At 38.2% G+C, this 26,494-nt stretch overlaps 2 protein-coding genes across 4 annotated transcripts in view; one reads left to right on the top strand and one right to left on the bottom strand.

Annotated features, from left to right (window-relative positions):
- The first annotated feature begins 1,677 nt into the window (after nt 1–1,677).
- rcvrna (recoverin a) lies at nt 1,678–3,908 on the top strand. Its single transcript, XM_074655823.1, has 3 exons — nt 1,678–2,703; nt 3,307–3,418; nt 3,533–3,908. The coding sequence occupies exons 1-3, from the start codon at nt 2,323–2,325 to the stop codon at nt 3,649–3,651; spliced, it is 612 nt and encodes a 203-aa protein (XP_074511924.1). The 5' UTR covers nt 1,678–2,322; the 3' UTR covers nt 3,652–3,908.
- A 2,863-nt stretch (nt 3,909–6,771) lies between these two features.
- gas7a (growth arrest-specific 7a) overlaps nt 6,772–26,494 on the bottom strand; it is a 41,793-nt gene continuing 22,070 nt past the window's right edge. For all 3 annotated transcript variants that reach the window (XM_074655842.1, XM_074655844.1, XM_074655843.1), the window contains 9 exons: nt 23,337–23,426; nt 21,718–21,833; nt 18,806–18,880; nt 17,695–17,773; nt 15,332–15,463; nt 12,795–12,918; nt 10,961–11,040; nt 9,900–9,998; nt 6,772–9,370 (listed from right to left, as the gene is read on the bottom strand). In XM_074655842.1, the coding sequence (XP_074511943.1) occupies nt 9,257–9,370; nt 9,900–9,998; nt 10,961–11,040; nt 12,795–12,918; nt 15,332–15,463; nt 17,695–17,773; nt 18,806–18,880; nt 21,718–21,833; nt 23,337–23,426 (909 nt within the window). In that variant the 3' untranslated portion in view covers nt 6,772–9,256. The remainder of the gene's footprint in view (nt 9,371–9,899; nt 9,999–10,960; nt 11,041–12,794; nt 12,919–15,331; nt 15,464–17,694; nt 17,774–18,805; nt 18,881–21,717; nt 21,834–23,336; nt 23,427–26,494) is intronic.

Consider the following 26,494-nt stretch of genomic DNA (forward strand, 5'->3'; position numbering starts at 1 on the left):
AAATAATTTAACAACACAAAACAATGACAAATATTGTCCAGAAACCCTCACAGGTACTGCATTTAGCATAAAAAAATATATCCTCAAATCATAACATGGCAAACTGCAGCCCAACAGACAACAACAGCTGTCAGTGTGTCAGTGTGCTGACTTGACTATGACTTGCCCCTAAACTGCATGTGATTATCATAAAGTGGGCATGTCTGTAAAGGGGAGACTCGTGTCTTGAGTTCAGAGGTCAAGGGACCCCTTTGAAAATGGCCATGACAGTTTTCCTTGCCAAAATTTAGCCTAGGTTTGGAGCGTTATTTAACTAACTTCCTTCGCGACAAGCTAGTATGACATGGTTGGTACCAATGAATTCATCGGGTTTTCTAGTTTCATGTGATATCAGTATCTTCACTCTAGCTTTAAAACTGAGCCCGCTACAACCTAAAAATCATAAGTTGCGTTAATGTGTTAAATAAATTAGTGGCGTTAAAACAAATTTGTGTAAACGCGTTATAGCGTTAACTTTGACAGTCTTAAATAAAGCTGTAGTAGGTCGCAGTGATAAAAGAAAATACTCACAAACATACGTAATCGTAATAAGAGTAAGCTGCAGTTGTTCAATAGATAGGCTTGTAGTTTGAGAATATTATGTCATCGGCATAGAGATGGACCCTACCAGCAACTTGGTGTGATACAATATAATTTATGTATAAGGTAAACAGATCAGTACCCAGAATAGATCATTGGGAACACTTTTGGATTCAGAAAGTATCTCAGTTATTGAGTTACCCAACAATGTTTTATTTATGGTAAAAATAAAAAACAGTTGTGTGACAATAATCATCCTAAATTCAGCAATAATTTGTTGTGCGTTTTTCCTTTTACAAATGCTTTTAATTCAGTTCATGTGTATTCAAAATTTACACTTAAAGTAAACATCATTCATCATATTAACACCTAGATACTCTTAAAGTGTGTTTATCCTTTTCTACATAGCAATTGATGACATTATGTGATGTTTTGTTGAAATTTAATTGCCTTTCATTTTAGGTCAAAAACAGATCAAATATTATCAGTGATTGTTAACCCTATCAGACGGGGACCTTAATTCTAACAGCTTTTATACAGTTTTAATTCTTTAAAATCTGTATATTCTTCACAAATTACATTATAATTCTTGCATAGTTTTTAATTATTGCATAACAGGTAAATATGTTTCTTTACAAAGTTTATGAAGTATGAATCAGCGGAAAATATAATTTTCTTTGAGATGACGTTACTTTATACCGTGACCTCTGAATATTAGCTCATAAATAACTTTTAATAATGTGATATTTAATCTGTGCAATATTTTTATTTATTACACGGCTGTGTTAAATACTCGATTCTGATTGATCAATCACAGCGTTCTACGGTCTGTAATTTCTGTCTGGCAGACCGTTGCTATGTATAACAGACCGATGCTATGCGCGCAGTTCAGATGCCGGACTCTGGCGGACTGTTTAAAATATTGATTTCTTCAGTAAGTAGCCGTGTAATAAGCGGGATAATGTACAGCGAGCCGGTCGTTGTTGTGAAAGAATCACAACATCGTCGGGGTGCAGCATCGCCCTGTCGGGGATTCTTTCACAACAATGACCGGCTCGCTGTACATTATCCCTTACATATGTTTCAGCGCATAACATAAATGTTACACAGTACAGATATATGCAAAGTTGATAATATTCTGGTGTAATGAGACAAATATCAAAATAAAGTCAGTAAAACAATGGACAGCATTCACGGACGGCGTTTAAACAAACAACAATATTTAAAAATTAAATAAAATATCCTGGAAAATGTTGGTGGATGGATAAGAAGTAGAGTAGTGGATAAATGAAAAGGTAAAATCTAGATTGATGCTTGTATTACCAATCATGTTTTATGTGTAGTCTGATGTAACTCAATATCACAGAGAGTTATTAAGCCCAGGGATGGCAGATGGGATTGCAGTTTAAGCACTAACGCTGCAAAAGGCATATAAGGTTTCCCAGATGTTGACCTTTAAAGTGTTAGCCACCTGTTGCGTTTAATCCTCTGCTTATACCTCCAGTATTTAACTGTGTTTTCAAAAGGTGTCATAGTGGTGTGACGTGGTTATCCCCTTAATCTTCAAGAGAGCTGTCTGGATTTAGGTAATGATGACCATAATCCCATTTGGCACCTTGAGGGACCGCCAGGGTGAATATGAGGCAGAGTGACTCGAACGAGCGCCGCTGACGTTTTCACCCCAAACACAGGAGGGCAGAGAGACAAGAAGAAGTTTCACCTTTGTGAAAGTCAGTCTGCAGGATGGGGAATACTAAGAGCAGCGCTTTGTCGAAGGAGCTGCTGGACGAACTGAAATCCAACACGAAATATTCAGAGTCCGAACTCTGCACCTGGTACCAGTCCTTCCTGAAGGAGTGTCCTGGTGGGAAGATCAGCAAGCAGCAGTTTGAAGGCATCTACGCCAGCTTCTTCCCAAACGCAGACCCCACAGAGTACGCACGGCACGTGTTCAGGAGTTTTGACACCAACGCAGATGGCACTTTGGACTTTAAGGAGTACATTGTCGCTCTGCACCTCACATCCGGAGGAAAGACTCTGCAGAAGCTGGAGTGGGCCTTTGCCCTGTACGACGTGGACGGGAACGGAACCATCAGCAAAAATGAAATCCTAGAGATTGTTAGGGTACTTATACCTTCTTCTTTCATCATGATGGTGCAGAAAACAGTATATAACATCCTAAAGTATTTGATAGATTATGCATTTCCTTTATCCCTGACTTCCATTCAGTGTCTTTCCAAAAGCCTTTAACAGGGATAAACATTGAAAAAATGGTACATTGTTCCGTAATTATGTATTGCTATTTAGCCTTTATTCCCTCAAAGAGGTCTGTAATGGAAACAAAAGATATTGTAAATGATTAATCAGTCCATAATGTTGTAGACTTAGTTACATGGTTTTAAATCCTGATAAGCAGAATAATAACCAGAATTGACTACAGTTATTTTCTTGAATTATCGTGTAATGGTGTAAATTGGCATCATAATTTCCCCATTTTAAATTGCTCTTTTAGACAGACAAACAGCCCCAAACCCCAAAATATTCAATTTAAAGTGTTAAAAAACAAAGAAAAGCAGAATGTTGTCATATTTGAGAAGCTGGAACCAGCAAATGCTTGATGAATGACTCATTTTGTTTATTTTTTCGGCACTAACTGAATCCATTGTAAAGTATTCTTTATATTCTTTTATATTATATAAGTTAAATTAATGAATTACTCTCATGCAGTCAATATTCAACATGATTCCTACTGACGACCAGAAGAACCTCCCCGAGGATGAAAACACGCCGGAGAAGAGGGCAGAAAAAGTCTGGGAATTCTTCGGGAAGAAGGACAACGGTAACTCACAATTTACTCCTTTAAACATCTGCTTTAAAGCTTTTTTCTGTACCTTCACAAACACTCACATGTGTTGACGCTGTTCTATTTGTGCTGTTTTTCATTCTTTCACAGATAAAATCTCAGAGGGAGAATTCATTCAGGGTGTGATGGACAACAAGGACATCCTGCGGTTGATACAATATGATGAGCCTCAGAAAATTAAAGACAAGCTGAAAGAGAAGAAGCAATAATATATTGGCTATAAACCCCTTTCTGTGATTTTAAGACTTTTATTTTTCTGTTTACATTCTAACATGATCTGGCTGCTTGTCCGCTTTGACCCACGTCTCTCTCTTTTTCTATTTTATTAATTTATTTATTTTTTGGTCCAAAACGTGTTGCTTTTTTGTCTTCGTACCCAGAAAACAATTAAATAATTGCATTTCATACAAGAAAAAACAAAAGCTGGGGAACTCTTGAAATGGCAATTAAAGACCTGAGTTTGAAACTTGTGCAGTTACGCTGTGGATCTGTATTATACTGCCCTACAAAGCCAAAACGCAGTAGCTATAGGTTACCTACAAAGGCTATTTGGTCAAAATTGACCAGGATGCAGCTACCTTACCATAGCAATTCCAATATTATAGCATTGAGTGTATACGTTTTTTGGAATAAAGGTAATAAGATCCAGGAAACAGGCAAACTGCAGTGACTGCACCAGTCACCAGTATCTTACAGCCTTATTCCTTTTTCCTGTTAATTAAAAAACAACATCATAGTAACTGAGTTTGTTATACCACATACATTAGCCAACGGCTAAATCTTAAATTATAATCAAGAGAAAAAGAAGTAACACCAGATAAACTAGTCCGGCTAAACGCTAAATGGCCTAGCTAGTCAGGGTAGCAGTAGCCGCCGTCTCTGCAGCCTCTGACTCGAGTGAAATTCATGAGGTTTCATGTGGCTAAGATACCTTTAAATCACGCATTTTGTATTAAAGATTAATTTATAAATGAATTGGCTCAAATGGACAATAAAGCTGAAGAAACAAGTAACACCAGATAAACTAGTCCGGCTAAACGCCAACTAGCCAAGCTAACAGGTTAATAAAAACTGCCGTCTCTGCAGCCTCTGATTTGAGTGGAATTCACCTGAGTTCATGTGATTAAACTACATTTAAATCATATTTGTTATGTTGAATTAAACATGCACATTAGCTTGTAAGCTAAAATGGTCAAGAGAGAGATAACTGAAAAAGAAACAAAGAACACATTTTGTTTGTAAATAGTGGTTTCGCTGCATCCTTTAGATTGTTTTTTAGGTTTTATGTAAAGACAATGACACTAATTAATTAGAAGGGCAGTCGTAGAGCGCAGACCTCCACCATACCCTATCTCGCTATGTTAACGAAAGTGAAAAATAATTTGTGCATCTGCCTCGTGATTTGGATCTACTCCAGAATTTAATGGGTTCTTCATTGGCCCATGCTACACCCTTCTACCAAGTGTCATGAAAATCGGGCTAGTAGTTTTTCTGTAATCCTACTAACAGACAAACAAAACAACAACAAACAAACCGAACCGAAAACATAATCTCCCTAGCAGGGGTAATAATCAGCATAAAAGTCATACCATTTTCTATATATCTGTTAAACACTTCAGCAAAGTGTTAACCCAACTGTTTCTGTATTTACTGCTCTCTAAATTTGTAAGGCAGAATAAGCTTCTGTATCCTGATTCAACATCCATACGGCGTTAAATCGGGACCCCTGCCTCCTGCCGCGACCCCATCTGTGTTTGCATGCCAGCCCTTTCTTGAAAGCCAATTTACTCTCTCACGTCTGGCAGCAAACCAACAATGTTTGTTCGCACTTGGATTCATTCATTAGGTTGATGGCAAGAGAGCTCCTTATGAGAGGAATTAGGCTCAGGTTAACAATCCGCCTGTATCACTCTATCCTCTTACGAGTTGAAGGTCAACTGAGACAAACAACCTCCTTACTCGAGTGTCTAGTTAGGATAATGTGGGCTCGGCGCTGTGAAGAATACCTTGCTGGATAGCATTTTTGTTTAGTTATAAATATTCTTAAGGAAACTATAAGTGATAATGGATGTGCAAAAGATTGTGTTTTAAGCATAGAATATGCAATGACAACATGCACATTGGCCTTCTACCACATAGATGGGTTGCTAATCAATGACAAGGATAGAAGAAAACTCCTGTGCTTACTTTGATTACCTAATTTTTTTAGAATTATTTTTGAAATCACTATTTTTACTTAAAGGTATTTGAGTTTTCTAATGCCTCATGTGCATCCATTGAGGCCTACGAACGTGTTGAATGAATGTCCTTCATTAAACATTTGCAAAACGGACTTTTAAGTCAGGGGTCCTCAAACGTTTTGGGGCCAACGACCCCTAACACGATCAACACCGATCAAGTGTATGGTTACTACCATTTATACTCTTAGATGTCATAGGAACTATTTGTATTCTAAAAATGTTCAACCTAAATATCCTTCGGACCTGTTTGATAGTGATAAACAGATACACATTTAAATTTAAAATCATGTTAGTACCACTTTGTAATCAGATGTCACTTTAGCTTGGTTGGCTTCATGGCTTCGTTCGCTAGCACCTGAAGATACGTGACGCATTTTAGTCTTTTGACGCTGTTCTCAATAAAACCAAACTCGATATAACTGTCGTCATATTTCTTCAATTTAGCTAGTTTGGTCTTAGCATCACTTGGGAATATTGACCGACTCAAATATTTCTCCATGCTCACCAGCTAGCTAGCTGGTTAATAAGCTAAGCAGCAGGAACGGTTCGTTGCACCCTGAGTGACGTGACTGTTTCATGACAGATTGACGTGATGTGTCACAATCATATCAGAGTTTCTATTGGCCCAAAGCTAATGTGATTGGGAGCAATGGACACAACGCTTGTTTTATTGATGCAAATGGTCTCCATCTGTGCATAACTATGAACTTTTTGATGATAGAGCCCAGTTTTATAATTTATAGCAAATATTTTGCGGACCCCCTGGCAAAGTGCCCCGGACCCCACTTTGAGAAACACTGTTTTAAGGGACTGTACGTAAATTATTTGGTGCAGGGAGAGAGGAACAAGAAGAAGGTAATTTTTCTTTGCAGTAGTTATAGAGGCTAAATAGTTGCGTCGAACAAATTTAAGTATAGAATCTGATCCCATAAAGTCAAGCTTCTTCATCAGAAATATAGTTCTTTGCTGAAGGGAAGGTTGGCTTTGCATCATCTAAAATGACCTAAAGATCAAACGTTTCAGCTGATTAAACCATGAAAACCATGAGCTACCTCCCAATACAGTTACATAATAGCGCACCGTGATATTAAATTTTCAAAGAGGAGATTTATTTTGGACACTGCATTCCACAGTACACCGTCTGGACAGAGGTCACCTATGATCAAACATTCGTAAAACATCGGGAACATCGGATTTGAATGCACGTTATGAAAATGTTAATCACAGAAGGTCAGTAAAACTCAACCGTTACGTCATCATGAAACTGTTGAACATTTAGTTGGAACATAATAACTTGTTACATTTAGTGCACAACATTGACACACACTGATAAAACCTCTACAACAGATATGCTATTTAAACCTGCGCATGAAGCCGTTTGGGTTTAAAGCAAAGTCTGAAACAAAGATGACTTCATTTAGCACAAAAATAATGTAATGCACTTTACGCATTATCAATGATGCTGATAAGGCAGGTAAGCATTTATTCATTTATATATATATTTTTTTATAGCAATTCTTTTCTTGTGCCCGGCAGCTGGATTAGGATTACGACTTGTATCTTTATTTGATTGGCTTCGTGCTTTTGAGAAGTTTAAAAAAGACGGCCACAGAAAGGTAATAATCCAAATAAATCCAGAGCAAATAGACCACAACAAAATGTAGACAAAGACAGACACATACATGTAAACACAGACACATACTGTTCATGCAGTCTCTGATCAAATTCATTTGGGCAACTGGGATGAGTCAGCTGGAATAGATCAATAATGTCCTGGCCTGGAGTATAAAGAGGTGAAGTCCCGCCCCTTCTGGTGGACCACCATGAGACCTTTTTCAGAAGAAATATGAACGGTAGTCAACGACGAGAGACAAAATTTGTTTTGATCCTGCTTGAATTGCGTAATGAATCACACATATGATGTTTGTCAATTTAAAAGATAATTTTGCAAGTCAAGAAAGTCTCAGTTTGTTGTAAAACTGTTGAAATATCAGACTGTGAAAATATGCAATTAGAAAGACGCCACACCTAAAAGTGTCGTAGTGACGTCTCTCTCTCTGAAGCTACGATGTCTGTGTGTTTCCTACTGGGATGAACTCACACCAGCAACGGGTCTCGCTGGTTCTTTCTCTTCCCGGCAGATAAAAAGACCAGGAGTCGCTGGATAAAACACATCAGGTCAGATAACGTCTCATTTGTGCGTGGTCATAGCTAAGTTAGCTTGCTAGCTAGTGTTGGTGACGTATATTGTGCGAGACGAGAGATGTAGTTCACTAAGCGGTTTCACACCAAACGAAATGATACTACGACAAACCTTTGACAAACAGTGACTTTCTTGACTTGCAAAATTATGTTTTAAAATGATTCATGGCAGAATTCAAATGGGATCAAAAATGTTTTGTCTCTCGCCGTTGACTACCGTTCATATTTTTTCCAAAATAAGGTCCCATAGGGTCCACCAGAAGGGACGGGACTTTGAACTCTCTGTTTAATTTGTTGAATTCTGCTTTCTGCTTTCAACCACCATCGTAAAGATATTCTCTGTACATTTACCAAAAATAAAACAAACAACATTGTACAGTACAAACACCTCGTCAGCCTCAAAGATCATTTGGGCCTGTTACACATCGGACAGCAAAATACATCTAGCCTGTATGTACAAATGTACACTGATGCAGTAGAGTAGAATATGTCAAGGACATTCCAGGTATATAACCGTCAGGCACTAAAAGGTGTTTCAGTGTAACTTGGACCACCTTTTTCCTCTGGACTGATCCAAAATAGACCCTGGCCTAAACCCGACCGACCGCGTGTTTTGACTTGTGACGAGCATAGTCAAAATCACATTCCTAAACACTGTATGTGTATGTGGCTTTTTTAAACAATTGAGGTTACTGGCTATTAATGCTGTACACTTGTTTTTTTTTGTGTGTGAGAAAGCTCCTTAATTCTGTAACTTACTAGATGTAAATACCTTGTGTAAATTCAATGAACTATACCAAAAAACAACCATCATTGTTCCACAAATTGTGCAGCTCTCCATATACAGAAAAAGCAAGATATTCAAAACATGCATTTCCACCAAAATGAACCAGCAAAATATGAAAATATATCATATTCAGTCTAAGATCTCAATATGCTTCAATATCCGTATCTAAAATAAAGGTAATATCAATAATCAGACTTTTTTTTTTTTTGTTTGGTTCACTCAAACAGTGAAAAGTGTAGATTGAAGCTAAACTAAACGATTCAAAATACATATAATTTTTCTAATAGTGTCAACTTTACACAACAGGTAAACAGCAGAATATGTTAAATGGCATTCAATAAGCTAATGTTGATTATGATAGGGTTAAATTTAGAAGGAACATGCTGGTACTTTGATCCATTACTGTTTCCTGACTGTGTTAAGAATGAATCTTTCCTCCTGTTATTCCAGTCAGAGAGAGGATGAGCAGACCTCGGTAGTCTGAACATGCACTGTCCCTGGATCAGTGTTATCAGAAGTGTTCTGGGACTCTGTGGATGTGTTGTAATACTGACGACAGAATGGCTGATCCCAGGTCAGGATGCTCTATATGTCCATATCTACGGGTCGGACATCGCCGGTGTTGTTCTCCCTCACCCACAGCTCTCTGTCTTTGGCTGGATCCACGTTCTGTAGCAGCTGGTCGACCGGCTCCACCATCTACAGACACATTACCAGACACATGAGCCCATAAAACTATCTGGGAAATACACTTATTCACTTTCTGGCAGAGAGTTATTACTTGTTATTCCCACAGTACTGACAGACTACTGTAACGTCTTGTTAGATTCACAGGGTTTACTCTTAACCTCCTAAATGAGAAGAGTGTCTGGGTGGGATACTCTGAGGCGCAGAGTGATGACAGCGAGTGTGTCGCATGAAAGGCTGACGGTGGAAACACTGACTTTAGGGCTTGATCTGTCAAAACATTTACGCTCACACGAAGTGGCACGCACATCATGTCAAAGCCAGTTGCAATCACTGGTACGTCTAATAATGGTTTGCTCCCAAAATTGGGGTAAGCTGTGATGTCCAAGTGGGGACTAGAGAAATGCAAATAACCTCAAATCTAAACAAAAATCAAGTGTATGTTTAAACGGCTGTTTTCAGGCATCAGTTTGATATCCCCGTCAGTATCGGCACAGTACATAGTCAGAAATAAATGCAGGAGAAAGGAGCTCAAACTCACACTCTGATTGAACATGTCCGTTTCGTGCCGCAGAGTGGTGTACTGGCATAAATGCTGCTGAATCCACTCGATCCGATCAACCTCCAGTTTCTCCAGCTCCTGAAGAAGAAGACAAAAGTTTATCGTCATTAACAGAGAAATACTGTCAACCCTTGTGTTTTGTTGACATTGGTTTTACTTCCTCATTATTTGACCCGACTGCTGTATGTGTACAAATAATAATAATAATAGCAAAAACATTTTTTTCTCTTAATAAATATTCTCTCTTTTCCTATCACCTTGTTAAATCCCCATACGTAGAAAAGTATTAAAGTTGTAACACAGCTGCACGTCTGATGAAGGTGATACAATATGAAGATTATCACAATGCACTGAAAAATAGTATATGTAGGAAAATGGTATGTATATGTATATATATATATATATATATATATATATATATATATATATATACTGTATATATATACATATACATATACATAGACACATATATATATGTTATAAGGAGATATGATATATTTCCTTGTTATGTTATTATATATACTGTACGATTGTCTTAAAATAGTGAATGTCATTAAGTATAAAGCTGGATATTATATTACACATTCTCTTATTGGGAAAATATGAAAATATTATATATACAGTGGTTATATGGAATATTCATGAACAAATATATATATTTCTTTTTTGCCAATAAGTCATTTATAGGTGAATAAATACACAGTATGTTATCCTATATACTGTAGCATTGTTACTTATTTTTAGGGTCAATTCCCTGTTATATCAAGAACAAACTGTCCAACAACAGAAATCCAGATACACACATTTGGGAGGTAAAGTGCTGCAAAAAAAGTTCTTTCAACATCATTCGCAGATACAGAGCAGAAGAAAATCCATTGTTATTAACCAGATTTTACAGCCAAGAGACACAAAAAATATTTTTTTTTGCACAAATTTTTTTTCTATGTCAGTTCAGAATTATTTTTTATAAGCGATAGTCATTAAGAAAACCTGGAGAAACAGTGCTGTTAAAGTTAACTTTAGGACTAATCTTCTCTTACCATGCTGGTGGTGACCATTTCTTCAAACCACTTGCACTGGGTTTGGTTGTACAGATCCACGCAGCGCATCAGGTCGTCTCCTGGAGAATACAGAGAGAGGTCAAAGGTCAACAAGGAAACAACAATCAGCATTTACAAGGTTATTTATTTTTCTCCAAACTTTTTAAAACATCTTTTTTTCCAACTCTGCATGTCTGTTATTATTAGTGGTTTAATCTGTGGTAGAGCAAAACCTGTAAGGACCAGCAGAGGGCGCTCACAATTCACTCCTCAATGATTCAAAGATTAATCATTTAATGTGGAAATGAACCTGTTATTATTATCATGGCTGTTTTTACAGCATAAATTAAGCTATAAAGACAGTTATATTCTAATATATTAGGATTGTTTTACAACAAACGTGCTAAACGGGGTCTTATATTAAATAAAAACGAAACTAACATTTTTCATTTTGACTCCCTGTGTCCACAACGCTGCACATTTCTGGGACAAACATGAAACAGATCTCACATTTTGTTTGACAACTACTATTTTTAAATCAATGCTAAAAAGCTGAACTGCTCCACATTCGATTTGAAGTAAACTGTTTTAATTCAGTAAAGGATCTGAGTACGTCTTTCACTTCTATCATGTCTCTCTCTCTCAAATTGAAATCAGAAGTCATTCTTTCAGTTATTTCTCTATATCCTAAAACATAAAGAAGTGTCAGATAGTAAAACATGACTGAAGCTTATTGATATTAACCCAGTGAAGTTAAAAACATATCTGTCTGGCAGCAAGTGCAGTGAGCCGTAATGACATTTGACCTTTAGGCGGCGGTGTTGATCAACAACACATCGCTGACATCATTTAACTGTAACTATGAGCACTTTTGATTAGTGCCGTGGACTGTGACTAATCTACTGAGTGGAGTAAGTCCTGCAGTGCTTTTCTCTCTGCTGAAGCCTGAGCAGAACAATTACAACATGAACTCGTCTTCTTTCTTATTAAAATGTAAAACACAGAGGTAGGATGTCGGTCTTTTGCTGCGCTTGTCCTAGTTTCTAAAATGTAAACTAATTAAGAGGAGACACCTCATGTGAATAGCTTAACAAAATTAACTAATAGATATCACCAAGAAACTCGCCCAGTTCATTACTTACATTAAGAATATTTTTTTTTGTATTACAAGTTTTCTGTAATCGTATGTGTAAATATGCAAATGAGGCATTATCTTATCAAATTTGTGCTAATTTGCATACGTTTCCAGCACAGAAATCTGAACACTGGATAAAGCCAGGTTCAATATGCTTGTTTCATTTTTTTTTACACATTACAGTCAAAGGTTTTTACAGAGAATAATCGGTTTGTATCCCTCCATAAATCAGAAAATACTGACAACAACCATGAAAAAATAAATTTTACTATGTTTTTATGAATGAAATGTTCTATAAATCAGGTTATGAATGACATATGACCAAACTAAGGCTGTCAATCGCTTAAAATATTTAATCGTGATTAATCGCTAATTAATCCCACATTTTTTATCTGTTCATAATGTACCTTAAAGGGAGATTTGTCAAGTACTCTTATCAACATGGGAGTGGGCAAATATGCTTACTTTATGCAAAAACAATGGACACATGGAAAAACTCTAGGTTTAAACTGAAACTCAAGGTTTTAAAAGTACAAGGAAAAAGATCTGTTAATATCTGTTTCCTTGTGTTTTAAAACCTTGAGATTTAGTTTAAACCTAGAGAGCTTTTCATGTGTCTTGGTGCAGTTATTTAGTGACATGGTGACACAAACATGGCTGCAGTGACTGTCTTGTATTTAAAGCTCTGTGAGATCTGACCTGCTTGTGTGGATTTCCTCCGGGCCTTCTTGATGTCCTCCTCCGTCTTGTTGCTGAGTTTGATCTCCAACTGCTGGGTCTTCACCTCCAGATCTTTCTGCCTGTCTGCCAGGGCTTTACGGGCCTGCGTCGCGCACACACACATTCACACACGTTTAGCGGGATGTGTGAACACAATGAGTCATTCAGTATAATCCTCAGATTTACTGTACTGTACATCTATCACAGGAGTCATTACGGCCTTTTCGTGTTGACGTTTGCACTCTGATCCTGGTCTCATCCTTTAATCTTTTCTTAATTCATATCACTGAGTCTTTCCTCTTATTCTTTACCTCTCCGAAGCTCATAATGTAATAGTGTTAGTGTAAACATTCAGTAACAGTGATGCCAAGATTCAAGAGACAACTGAAAGAAAATGTGGGATGGAGTCAAACTGATGAGGTCACTTAATGCAGCGGAGCAGAGATGGAGCCAAAAGTTAGTTTTTGGCTGGAAATCACTTTTTATAATCGCTATAAACTTCAGGTGTGGGCTGTAAACGTTGAATGAAAAACATGACAAACTTGCATTTGAAGAAAATAGAAACTGATGCAAGTTGCAGATGCTGTGAAAACTCACACCAAACTACATTAAACATTGACAATAATTTAAGCAGGTCTCAAATATATACATTTATGTGTTTTTAACTGTACTTATGTGCTCTTGTATGTTTTCTTTAATGCCATCAACTGATGAAAATTAGCCTGTATGACTAAATCTGGCACATTTACGTGATGGCTTATGTTAATTAATGTGCATTGTCCGATTTTTCAAACAAACACTTTTTAGAAAACGGTTTAGAAAAGCACTAGTAATGAGCATTCAATCACAGACACACAATATTTGACAACATGCAACACAATTGACCGTTCGCTAAACCTAGCTGGGCACAAACAGTGTGTTTGTCCGCTGTAACGTAAACTTGAATAGTTAGCATGTCTGGCTAACTATCTACAATAGCAACCGAGTGTTAACTCCAAGGCCAAGAGTCAGCACATCATTAGGTTAACTAGCTACATTAGTTTGTGGGGTTATGCTAAAATAAAATAAAAAGTTGGCACATCCACTTTGTAGCATTTCCCCACAGACTGGAAGCTGGTCTTCGAAGCTATCAGAGTTTAGAAGGTTAATGTTAGCGACTATTGTTGGATTAATTTACACTCACACACTGATTAACCTCAGCCTACGTTACCTGAGATAGTGTTAAACACATCAGTTAGTCCTCTATACCTTCATTCTCTCGTGATGTTAAACATGGGTTAGGGTTACAAACTATTTGAAAATACGAAGCAGTATGTGAACTAAGCAGCCACACAGGGTTAATAACAGTCTGACATCTTACCATACTTATAATACTACAACTAATTAACTAAACACTGTAATACAAGAACTATGCTTATTCTGTATTTCTATGCGTCTTATACTTGGATCATCAATACTGACTTTTTGCATTGGCCTGTAGCATGACATCATGTATGTAGCCATCACATACATGATGTATTTCAACATCATTTTACAGGCTTCTAGTGTTAAAATAGAATCAGCTGAAAACATTAAAAAAATCCAGTTGGAGACCAACTCACAGAGTTTTAGCCTCAGTGACACGCATCATGTATCAAGTGCATATTTAGGATCTTTTTACAGGGTTCTCCTTTTAAAACCGGGACAGGTGGTTGACAGCATTTTAAACCAGCTCAAAGCTGATCAAATCTACCAGCAACAGATGTCATTTCAGCCGACAAAATCGACGGCTGCTGGCTAGAGATGAGAAGCCTGTTCTGCCTCAATCAAGGACCTATTGTTTCAAAAGTTATTCATAATTTCAAGAGTAAATGTGTCAGCGTTATCATTTTAAAACTGCATACTGTTTGCTGTATGACGTACAAGTACAGGAACAGAAAGCTTGCAAGGTTTGCTAAAATACAGTGTGGCCTTCCTTATGTGTAAGGACTCCACAACAAGTGTCTACTTTGTTATATATATTTAAGAACACCTAAATAGAAGCACCGTACATCTGTCAAAAAGCCAAAATATTATAAACATGTTTTAATTCTTGGCTGAGGTGGAACTGCTGGTGCATTAACAAAGACATGCAGAAGGATATCGTCCTTCTTCCTTCCACCTCGTCTCGTCTTATTTCTGGTAGTGCAGACACTTAATAATGCTACCCATCGCAACATGCAGAAAATGCTCAAAAATGAAAGTATAAACCAAAAAGGTTTTGTGTGTGTGTAGAGGGAATGCATTCATAAAATGATTGTAGCAGGTGGGAAGCAAGTGTAGGAGTTACTGAAGCTCTTTTTTATGTAACTTTCTGAGGTAGCCAAACACTGCTGTGTATCTTCTAGACTTCTAAACTAGAGTATCGATGTTTGGAGGGAGACTTTGGCCTGTTAGGAATGACGGTTTCATATGTTCAAATACTGTACAAATGAACGGTACGCTGCATCTGACCTATAACTTAATAATCTACTGGTAGGCTATGTCAGACTCGGTACCTTCTCCACACTTGCGTAGCGACTCGCCAGCTGCTTCCTGAGGTCGGCGATGTGATGGTCGTACTTTTTCAGGTCCTTCTTGAAGTTGTCGTTCCTGAACGTCAGCAGAGGTTTTTCAACCTCAGTGTGGAGCTGTGAAAACAAGACACTCAGCTGTAATTCACTTATTCTTCCTATGAAAAAAACCTCCCTCCCGTTGTATGCACTGTGTTTTGCATTGTTTTGTTGTGTCATGACTATACAGTATATGATATCCTAGGTTATGTAGCACATGTGCACCAAGTTATGGAAAGTAAAATCTATGAGTACAATCTGTAGTTCAGCTCAGGTAAAACACTAGAGGCTACACACCGGCATAACATTGTCTACATATTCACTTTTGATTAGTTTGACAACATACAATACCTACTGAAATTACTACTACTACTACTACTGTACATTTACAAATACACTCCTGAGGTATTAAGGCCTTTACACTCCAGGGGTGTGACAAATAAACGACACGAAAATGCAAAATACTCGCCTGCGAATATTATATGTCTAGGGCTTTTATTGTGAAAGGTAAGAACTGGAGTGGATCTGGTCTGCGCTGCCTTTGTCAAGGGTGAAAGGTGTAATACAGGTTGCCATCTTGGTTTGGACCTCTGTGTTATTGTTTCATAAATACTGTATAGGCATAACTCAACAAGTTCCGCACAACGTGATTGGCTGATGCCTTTATTCACGGTGCGAAAGCTCAGTAAATCAACCTTGTTCCAAAAATTATTCGGTGTGTGAAGTCCTTTACTCATAAACTAATTTGGCAGAACAATGATTTTAAATTATTTGTTTACAATTATTTAATTATTATTCACATTTACCTTGTTTTGAACCTCACTGCCATAAATACCTTTCTCTAAAATCTATACATCTCCTGACACATTTTACTTAATTAAAACCATGATGAAGTACAGCTTCTCCGGACTCACTGCTAAATAAAGCCTGTTTCCTGTTCTACAAAGTCACATCCATCGCCATAAAGGGAGTCGATTACACTTTTAGTCCCAGCTTCTATTTCTCCCAGCGAACACTTATTTTCATATTATTGTTCAATAATATGAAAAAGTATTTTTTTTATGACACTTCAATAAGCTACAAAGTGCTCGTCAGCAGCTCTCCACACAGAATGCTAATCTAGTGAAATGCCAAGGTTGCGAGATATAGATGAAATGTAGCTTATTAGAAAATGAGCCAGAGCTTCTGCAGGCTTGATAAGACTTCTCATTCCCTGCCTGACCACGCATTACCTTCCCCTCACCCGCCTCATAATGAAGCATGGAGTATCGGAGCGCTGGTGGAGCGGGGAGGAGGCTGCATGGCCCTTGGTGGGGGCTCGTCACAACGCTGAGCTAATTAATTAGACAACAGAGGGCCGTGAAAGAGCTCCGAGGCCGCCTCTGTGTTATTTAAGGCTGCATCCGAGGCCAGAGTGCGGTTTCTGCATCGCTGCTAATCGGACCGCGGACAGGTCATTTTCTACGGTCGGCGCCGACAAGGTCGAGGTAAACACGCCCCGTCACCTCAGGATGTGGTCAGATCGAGTATCCATTACTTCAGTTGATTGAAAACATTAAACACTTGACCTGAAGGTGCAGAAACCTGCACACCAGAGGCAGCACCGACTGTGATTTAGAGAAAGCTATAAGGCATTAGCTACTTTCTTTTTTACAGCTAAATTCGGCTAAAGACTGTTATAATATACCAGAGCTGAAGGTGGATTCTTCACATTTCTTGGTTTATCTATCCATAACCATCAATGAGAAACCCAACGATTATTAGTTTACTATCATATATGATAGAAAAAAAATAAGCACAAATTTAAGTGAGTTTTTTTCATTAATTTTTGCTTGAAAATGACAGAAATAGGGCTGCAACTAACAATTATTTTCATTGTCGATTAATCTGTTGATTATTGATAATAATCGATTAGTTGTTTGGTCTATAAAATACAGAAAATGGTTAAATATATTGATCAGTGCTTCCCAAAGCCTAAGAAGACGTCCTCAAATGTCTTATTTTGTCCACAACTCAAAGATATTCAGTTTACTGTCATAGCGGAGTAAAGAAACCAGAAAATATTCCCATTTAAGAAGCTAGAATCAGAGGATTTTTACTTTTTTTCTTAAAATATGACACAAAGTTGCCAATTAATTTAATAGTTGACAACTAATCGGTCAATCTTTGCACCTCTAGATCGAAACAATTAATCAATTATCCAAATAGTTGCATATTAATATTTCTGTCAGTCCATTAATGAGTGATTTTCAGATCTACATGAGATTCTACAGTAAATGCATTCATTTCCAACAGCAGATATGAATTACCTTGTTGGAGAACTTTAAGTGAACCTCAGCCTCATCATGAAGACTCTTCTTCAGCTGAGTCCAAGCTTCTCCAAGAGTCCTGAGAAAACATTGAAGGCAAACAAATAAAAGAAATACGACACAATTTCTAATGTAACCTATAACCCCACAAAATAATGTAGTCATTAGGGGTGGGAATCACCAGAGGCCCCACGATACGAGATTATTGCGATACTTAAGTCACGATATGATCTTATTGTGATTTAAAAAAAAAAAAATTCCACTGCAAATTATGCAGTTTGTCAACATCTGTTTTATCTAATAAGACACAGTTTTCACTTTGTTCATCTCAGAGTTTTCATTCACATATCTTGAGGTCAGAGGTCAAGGGACCCCTTTGAAAATGGCCATGACATTTTTTTGTCGCTAAAATGTGGTCAACAGCGTTTTCAAACATCTCCGTTTTAGGGGTTTGAAAACGCCGTAGTAGTGTGGATGCTAGGCATAAACGTAGCAAATGTTATACGTTTCAAAACAAAAATGTATTAATGTGGATGTAGCCTAACTCACCAAAGTAATTGCTGAATTTTTAAACAAACATGAGCAGTCAGACAATCAAGCTTTAATCAAGCTGACAGTTTTTTCAGATCAGTGCCACTTTATTTTGAAAAGTCAGGCTGTAAATTGTGATGAATGTTTACAAAGCACAGTTCGGATTGTAACTTACAGTCCACCTTCATTTTCTCTGCAGATAATCAGATAAATGTGATTAACCTGTTGGCTTGTTTACAACCTTTCTGATTGTCTGACCCTGCAAATGTGACAATCGGGACTTGGATTTGTGTTTCCATTTAGTTTCATTTTTACAGCCGAAACAGAAATGTTGTGTAATCGAGGAATTTCCAGAGCTGGAAAGAAAACAGCATCCACTGTTTCTCGAGCCAAGACTCTTTTCTGTCTGCTGAGATCTGCTCAAAGATTTCGATGTTTTTTTGCTGACAGACAAACATGAAAAAACATCCGAGTCTATTTTAAAAACTCCTATTTTTAGACCCGGTTCTGTAATTACTAAACCTATGTACTGTTGTGCAGAGCTGCGTTTGCTCTGGCAGCTTCTGTTTACTGCACTCACCCTTCCTCCTGTGCTGCCAGGGGGCTCAGAGACAGCTTGGAGAGGTTCTTGGCATATTCTTCTTCAATCTTTATCCTGAAACACAAAGACCACGATGTGAAAGATGTGAAGAGCTGTGCTGCCTGGCTCAAGGGAGGACAGAAACTGCTTTAGTGAGGTGGTAAAAATGCTTTAACACAGATCATTTCAGGGGTGCACTGCAGCACAACTGACACAAACTTCTACTACAATTTGCTGCAAAGGCCAGCCGTGACCCCTGTACGTCAATAACACCATTGTACTTTGTGTGACATTCACTTCCTGCACCGGTCTCACATTCACCATCCTCACCTAAATAAATCTGTCACCTAAAGAAGGTCACAAGGCCCATTCTTTGACTTAATGTTCGGATACTCAGCAGCACCGAGCAACACAGCGAAACAACACAGAAAGGTCAGCGCTGAATACAAGTCTAACTGAGGGATTTGGGAGACGGTGGCCTCTTGAAACAGAAGAATCCTCATTAACTTCCCACGACTCGGACCAGCATGTGAACAGAGCTTTTGTACAATTAGACGGAGCTAATTATATAGAGAGACGTGAGATCGGATGTAAAAGTTTTAACGAAACTCCCAATTATTCATGCTGTTTATTGACATCCTGTTTCAGATTCAGTGGGAGCTAAATAATCTATGCATTTCCTTTATGCTCGGCTGAGATCTAAAGCCCCTTTAATTACTGGGTGCAAGCTTTAATTACAGCTGTAAGACAAAAGCTTGGATCCCTACAGATCCTTTATAAATTGGTAATTTGTCATTTGTGTGTAAAGCACAATAAAAACATTTTCAGTATTCCTTCTTTGAGGTGATTTCATACACACCATATACACAGCTTAGGGATGTTGTTTATTTATAATTTATAAATAGTTTAATAAATAAATAATAATACAAAAATAAAATAATAAGGAAATAAAAATAAAAATAATAAATAATAAATAAACAATACTAATAAGGGAAGGAAAATAATAATAAATAAATACATTTCAGTAAAAGCTGTAATACCACAGTGTAAAAAAGACAGTCCTGCATTCAAATTTTCACTTTATATAGTGTTGGGTAGTTAAAATCTATTAAAAAAAAATGCATCATATTTTTTAAGACCATTATACTGTATATAATGTATGCAAAATCTGAACATGCAAAGTAACTAGTACTTTTACTGCACTACATTTATATGACAGTTAAAGTAAGATAAAACAAAAATACTGATACAAAATAGTTCTTGAGTATGTAATGTAATGTCACTAATGTATTTAGTGATGGTGTCATTACTATAATTGCCTGCCGTATTACTTGACATGTGTGATGTTTTCCCCCAAAAAAACAAATGAAGACAGAAGTATTTCAAAGTTTCCAAGTGTTACCACAAGGACAAAAGAACACAGACAAATACTGATAGTGATAACACACGGAGATAAAACACTGACAGCTCTATTGAACACTAAGAAAGTGCGTCAATCGATTTTTCTGACCATGATGAACAATGTAGCTGTGTTGAATATTTAACAGAAATGGCAAAACTGGACTGAAATCCATTGAAAAAGAAGAAGGTTTTGTTACTGTTAGTAAATCCCATGAAAAGACCAAAAACCAACAATGTGTTCGTCTGTCTCATACAAGACATACATCTATAAAAGCAACTAAAAATATATATACTTTAATTAAAAAATCGTAGTAATTTCCTAAAACAGCTGCTCACTGTAGTTGTTATCAAACAGGCTGTCAACCTGCTGTCGGCATCGTCCCAGATATATATTTATATTGTCTTCATCTCAGGACAGCATGAAATGTGCCAATACTAGCTGACATAAAGGAACAATTACAACCTGCCCAATTGAAACAAATTCCTGAAGACCTCTCTCCATTTTTCTCTCATAGATAGTTAAATGACCAAGTCAACCTCTACTTCTTCTACTACTCTGTTTACTGGCAGATTACAGCCATGCGTAGCCTATAGCGCAAACTTCTAAACTACGCTGTCGCCGAGTTTATTCGCTCAAAACCAGTTGATGGAAACACATCAAATTCACATTTTTTATTTTGCGACATTTGAATGGTTTGCTTAAAATTCACTTGACAATTAAATGGAAACACGGCTAGTGTTGCTCATTGATGTGTTTTTAATCAATTTTGGACAACAATGGAGCTCGATGGCACAGAGGAAGAAGATATATCAGGCTTTGGTACACACACAATACTTGTTAGTAGATACATTCATTGTTGGTTTTGGCGTTTTCATTGATTTTGTTGACAATAAACCCTTTTACAGCCGATGTAATTTGCTGCATGTCGCCCCCTCTCCCTCAATTTTTGTAGCCCCCTATTTTAAAAATCAATAAACTGAAACCTCTGAGTCTGCCGTGGTATTTGACGTTCTGTACATGACCACAGATAACGTAGCGGTAAGCATCTAGTGACATGTATGCTTGTAATTTTTCGCTGGTGTAACGCTACACGCTACATTTCCCGACCAAATACGTGTATATATATCTGGCCACTCAATATTGGGCCACTTGCTAATGTATTCTACCGACTCACTAAAAGCATGCCCTTGCATAGCTTGACAAGCTATTGCACTGCGCCATACTTCCGTTGCCAAACTGCGTGCGCACACTTACGTAGGTCATCACTGTTTATAACCTGTAAAGGTGTCTAAAAGAGAAATGTCACCTTAAGAGCTTACCAGTCTTCCAAGTTAAAACATTTTTATTTTAGCTGAGCTTGTTTCAAGTAACCAACTTCTACTCTAATAAAGGAGCTTCTCTGGCTCCCCCAGTGTCTGACACTATTTATAGTGTGTTTATTAATTAATTAAAACCGCTGCTGTCTCTGTTTTGTTTTTTATAACGGTCTGATCTGAAATGAAACAGTTACCTCTCGTGGATAAACTCCGACATCTCCTTCTGCATGTGTTTGCCCTTCACCTGCTTCTGCAGAAGGACCTCGAAGCCCGCCACAGAGGTGGTCCCCTGGGGGTCTTTCTTGTCGGTCTGAGGAGGAGGAGGAGGAGGAGGAGGAGGAAGAGGAGGAGGAGAGCATCATTCAAAAACAGCAGTGGACCAATAAACAACCACAGCTATGACTTCACGGACAGAGCGTCCAGTAACGACTCTTTTGTTGTGTATGTTTGAGAGTGTGTAGGGGTTTGTGAGAATGTGCTCTGAATGTGTGACTCACTCTTGTGTATGTCACGGAGGACATGCGTTGGTGTGCGTGCGTCAATCACTGATGGCTGGATGTGTTTTATGTGTGTGCTTGTGGGTGCGGGGATGTGCAGCACTTTGTCTTGCTTGTGACAGGAGTGATGTGGAACAGAGGTGCTAGATTTATTTCACACAGCAGGTCAGCGGACGCACAAAACATCACAACACGACAGGCCGCAAACAAGCAGCCAAACAGCAACCAGCAAACAGCGGAGGAGGAAACAGGCGTCGGGTTTCAGTCAATTATGCGGGCTGAAGGGTTTTCCGATACAAATCTAATTTAGTATGGAAATGTATGGAAACTGAAAATTACAGCAGCCTCTGGGGAGACATTTGAAGCAGGATGATCACTGTGTTTGCAGAGAAGCCGGTCGATAAGTCTTCCACCTGTGATCCGCCTACTCCAACATGAAAGCCAATTGTGCCTTTTGTTAAACGAGAAGGAGAGCGGATCCATTTGCTTTCTATTCACACAACCATTTTTAGACACATAATTTAATGTAAGCATTAGAGGCTTTTAACTGCACTTTACAGCAAAAGTTTCTTCAACAAAATGTGTCGACAGGAACCTTCTGGAGCTTCTCTGGTTGGTGGTTGGACCAAACACATACAGTGTATATAATAAAAGTGAAAACGGCAAAGTCTTGGATTAATAATTAAGAAACATTGCAAAACAAAACAGTTTCAGTTACATTTTTTGAGGCTGATAGCAAATGATTGATTTTTTTTATAAGGCCGTCAAAATTAACGCAATAATAACACGTTAACGCAAATTTGTTTTAACGCCACTAATTTATTTAACACATTAATGCAACTTGTGATTTTTAGGTTGTAGCGGGCTCAGTTTTAAAGCTAGAGTGAAGATACTGATATCATATGAAACTATTTGCATAAAACGATTGCAAGACGATTAGACGATAAAACGATTGCATATGGTGGTGTGTTCTTTATACTATGACAGTTTTCCAAAATTAGATTAGAAAAATCACAATATATCACAATATATTGAATCGTAACCACTGTAACATGATCAGTATTGTATCGCCTGATTCCTGTCAATACACAGCCCTAATACATAGGCGAATATACTGGCCCAGCCAATTGAAGGTCTACTGTATGCACTGTTAGATACACTACAGTGCCTCCATGTTATCCAGGCTTTAGAAGACGGTGACTATATACCGTATACTGCTTTTGCCAGGTCTCTATATGAAGTGGGCACTCATCATCACCAAATATCACAGTTCTATCATAGTTATACTGTAGTTCCTGTGTTTCAGCAGAACTCACCCAGAAGTAGTCGCAGTAGCTCCATTCGTTGGGCTTCAGGAGCTGCTGCTCCGGACTTTCTCCAGGCAGAGGGAAAGTCACACAGTTGATCTGAAGCAAGAAATACAGATATGAGATAACAATGACCTAACTGAGAAATGAAACAAATGACAGATCTGTGAGGAGTCAGAAGAAGACAAGAGGAGTGGAGGTGAAATGATTTCTTTAAGAGAGTGAGCTGACAGACCTGGGTTTCATCTGGACAGTGGTGGAAAAGTAACTTTTACTAGGGTACTCTACTTAAGTTCAATTTTGAGGTACTTGTACTTAGTATGAGCATTTCTATTTTCTGCTACTTTATACTTTACTCGACTACATCTCAGAGGCAAATATTGTACTATTAACTAAACTACATTTATTTAATAGATATAGTTACTAGTTAAAAAAAACAAAAACATATAATTCGCTTATAAGATACAACTTGTTAAAGATCAAATGAGCAACGTGATCTCATGGGAAGGCGTATAAATATAACGTCACTTTTAAGGACATGCCGTGTGTCATGTCTACACATTTTAAGCTTTTCTCGTGTCATTTAACGCCCTGCTCTCATTCCCAACTCGTCATATACAGTACGTACACACTGTCTCAGTTTTAAACATGTGGTTAACGTGAAATCAAACAAAACTACATGTTTAGGTTTAGGAAAAGATTATGGCTTGGGTTAAATTAACGCTGTTTGTTATGTTAAGTAGTCTATGTATATAAGTCAACGGTTGACTTTTGGTTTCACACGGGACACGAACAGCTGTCTCCTGGGTGAAAGTCGTGTGAGCGTTTGACCCACCTGTCCACTCCGTCCTCCTCCCTAAGGGGACTTTTTCGATCTTTATACTACATCACCTGACTTCTTGTGCCCTTGGCTCTGAGCATCTAATATTGCGAAGACATGAGATGACACGCGAAAAGCAAAAAATACTTAATAATAACACGTGAAATTACTTAAAGGAACAGTGTGTAGGATCTAGCAGTATCTAGTGGTGAGGTTGCAGATTACAACTTCTCACGTGTGCGTGTTGGGGAGCTAAGGTGACCGATGTGAATGGCCCTCTCTAGAGCCAGTTGTTGTAAGAGTAGAGTGCTTTGAGTGTATGTGTACATGGGAAGTGAGTGGTGAAGCAAGAGAGGGAGAGCGGCGGCGTCGGGAGTGACTCCAGTCCAAGCAGGAAGAGTTAACAATGTTTGGTTTGTCCGTTCTGGGCTACTGTAGAAACATGGCGGTGCAACATGGCAGACTCCATGAAGAGAGGACCCGCTCCCTATGTAGATATAAACGGCTCATTCGAAGCTAAGGAAAACACAACACATCTTATTTTCACGTGATTATACACTAAAGAAAACATACTTTTCATACATTAATATTATATTACATTTCTGCCAATAGATACCCTGAAATGTTACACACTGGTCCTTATGAATAAGAAATGTGTGTGTTATTCATATGCCATTTGGTGAGATCAGGCTGGTATGAGTTGTTGATGGGACTAAACTGTTCGGGTGGTTTTATTTAAATAACTGTTTGAATCCCAAAGAGATCAAATTATCCAATATTTCACTAAAAATCAAAAAAGAAAGATGAATGACATTCACTTGAAGCAAAGTTCTTAATTATACATCATGGTATTGGTGCTTTACTTCAGTAAAGTGCATCTTCCACCACTGCATCTGGATCGTGCAGATGAGAGGAAAAAGGTCAGGCGTGAGTAAACATACAAATGTTGGCCATCCAGAAGGTGACCCGCGGCCCTTCAGGGGGAGAGAGAGAGAGACAACCATGTCCACTCCAAAATACAGAGAAACTTTTGTACTACAGAATGAATAAATTAACTTTATACACTTGGGAATATGTGGCATTGCAGATAAACACACCCAGCACTCAGCCTGAATACAGACTCCATGGTCCACAGCGTCTTCAATTACTCTTGGGGCTGCAATTATGTAATGTTCACCATCTGTGAGCCCTCCCTCCTGGCACCGCAAGATAGCCTCTGTGCCATGTCAACCGCTGCTGCAAACTACATGGGCATCCAGACAGGATGCTTCATCCACAAACATACAAAAACACACTGAGTCACAGTGTTTACTGCATGAGCTCACCACTGTACTGCTGTCATACCGACTGAAGACAAACATAGAGCGTTCACCAGCTGGCTCAAATGAACGCCTTCGTTCTTTTAACTTCCCAATAAAAAAGGTGTGACAGGAATAATTTGAACACCATGGTGCCAGTAAATGTTTACCAGCTTGTGTCGTGTGTGATGCTTTACAAAGAATACCGAAGGGGAAGCAAGAGGCTGAAGAAGAGAGAGGCAGGTTTGGTGTAGTTATTACAATCCAAATAAGAGGTCATATGACTCGCTTTGGCCCACGAGGGCTTTTCTGTAGGAGCCTACTACACCCACCAGTAGGTTTTATCAACTATTCACATGGTAGATCACAAAAAAGGTATAAAAGGACATGGCAGCGACCGTAGTAATTATGACAGAAGCAGAAGTGGAAGTCAGGCGCTGTAGTGTAGACACTGTGAAACTCCAGATAGGGTGGAGGTCGGTGGCGATAGACAGGATACAAAACATAGAGCTTTCACCCAGGAGACTGGAGTTTGCATCCCTTGTGAAACCAACAATGTGTAGTTGTCTCTGTTTTAACAAGCCTTAAGTTTCACTTTCACATTTGAAACATAGTTATTTTAAGCCAATTTTTTTTTTTTTTGCACCAACCTAAGTGTTTTTGTTGCCTAAACCTAAGGAAGCCTTTTTGTTTTTGTTCAAAACGTAAGGTTTCATTCAGTTTCACAACATGTTAGAACGTGTTGCTTTTAAGTTTCACTTTCACTTAACCAACGTAGTAGGCGTAGTAGGCCCCTAATGACCCACACCTATGCTGCTTATAGCGACTGATAACCCCTATTTAATGGCCTGATAAAAGTCAAATCTGGCGATCATGATCAGTCATTTGAAGCCATGTTTGTGTCCACCTGATGGATGTAAAGCCCCTTTCTCACATGCACTACAACCCTGAACTTATCTAGACATTAACCAGAGGAGCTGTATGTGAGAAAGCAAATCTCCACATTGTTCGGACTGAACATTAAAAGGACTCCCTAGTACAAAGTCTGT

This window comes from Sebastes fasciatus, chromosome 13 (genome assembly GCF_043250625.1).
Source record: "Sebastes fasciatus isolate fSebFas1 chromosome 13, fSebFas1.pri, whole genome shotgun sequence".
Lineage (NCBI taxonomy): Eukaryota > Metazoa > Chordata > Actinopteri > Perciformes > Sebastidae > Sebastes > Sebastes fasciatus.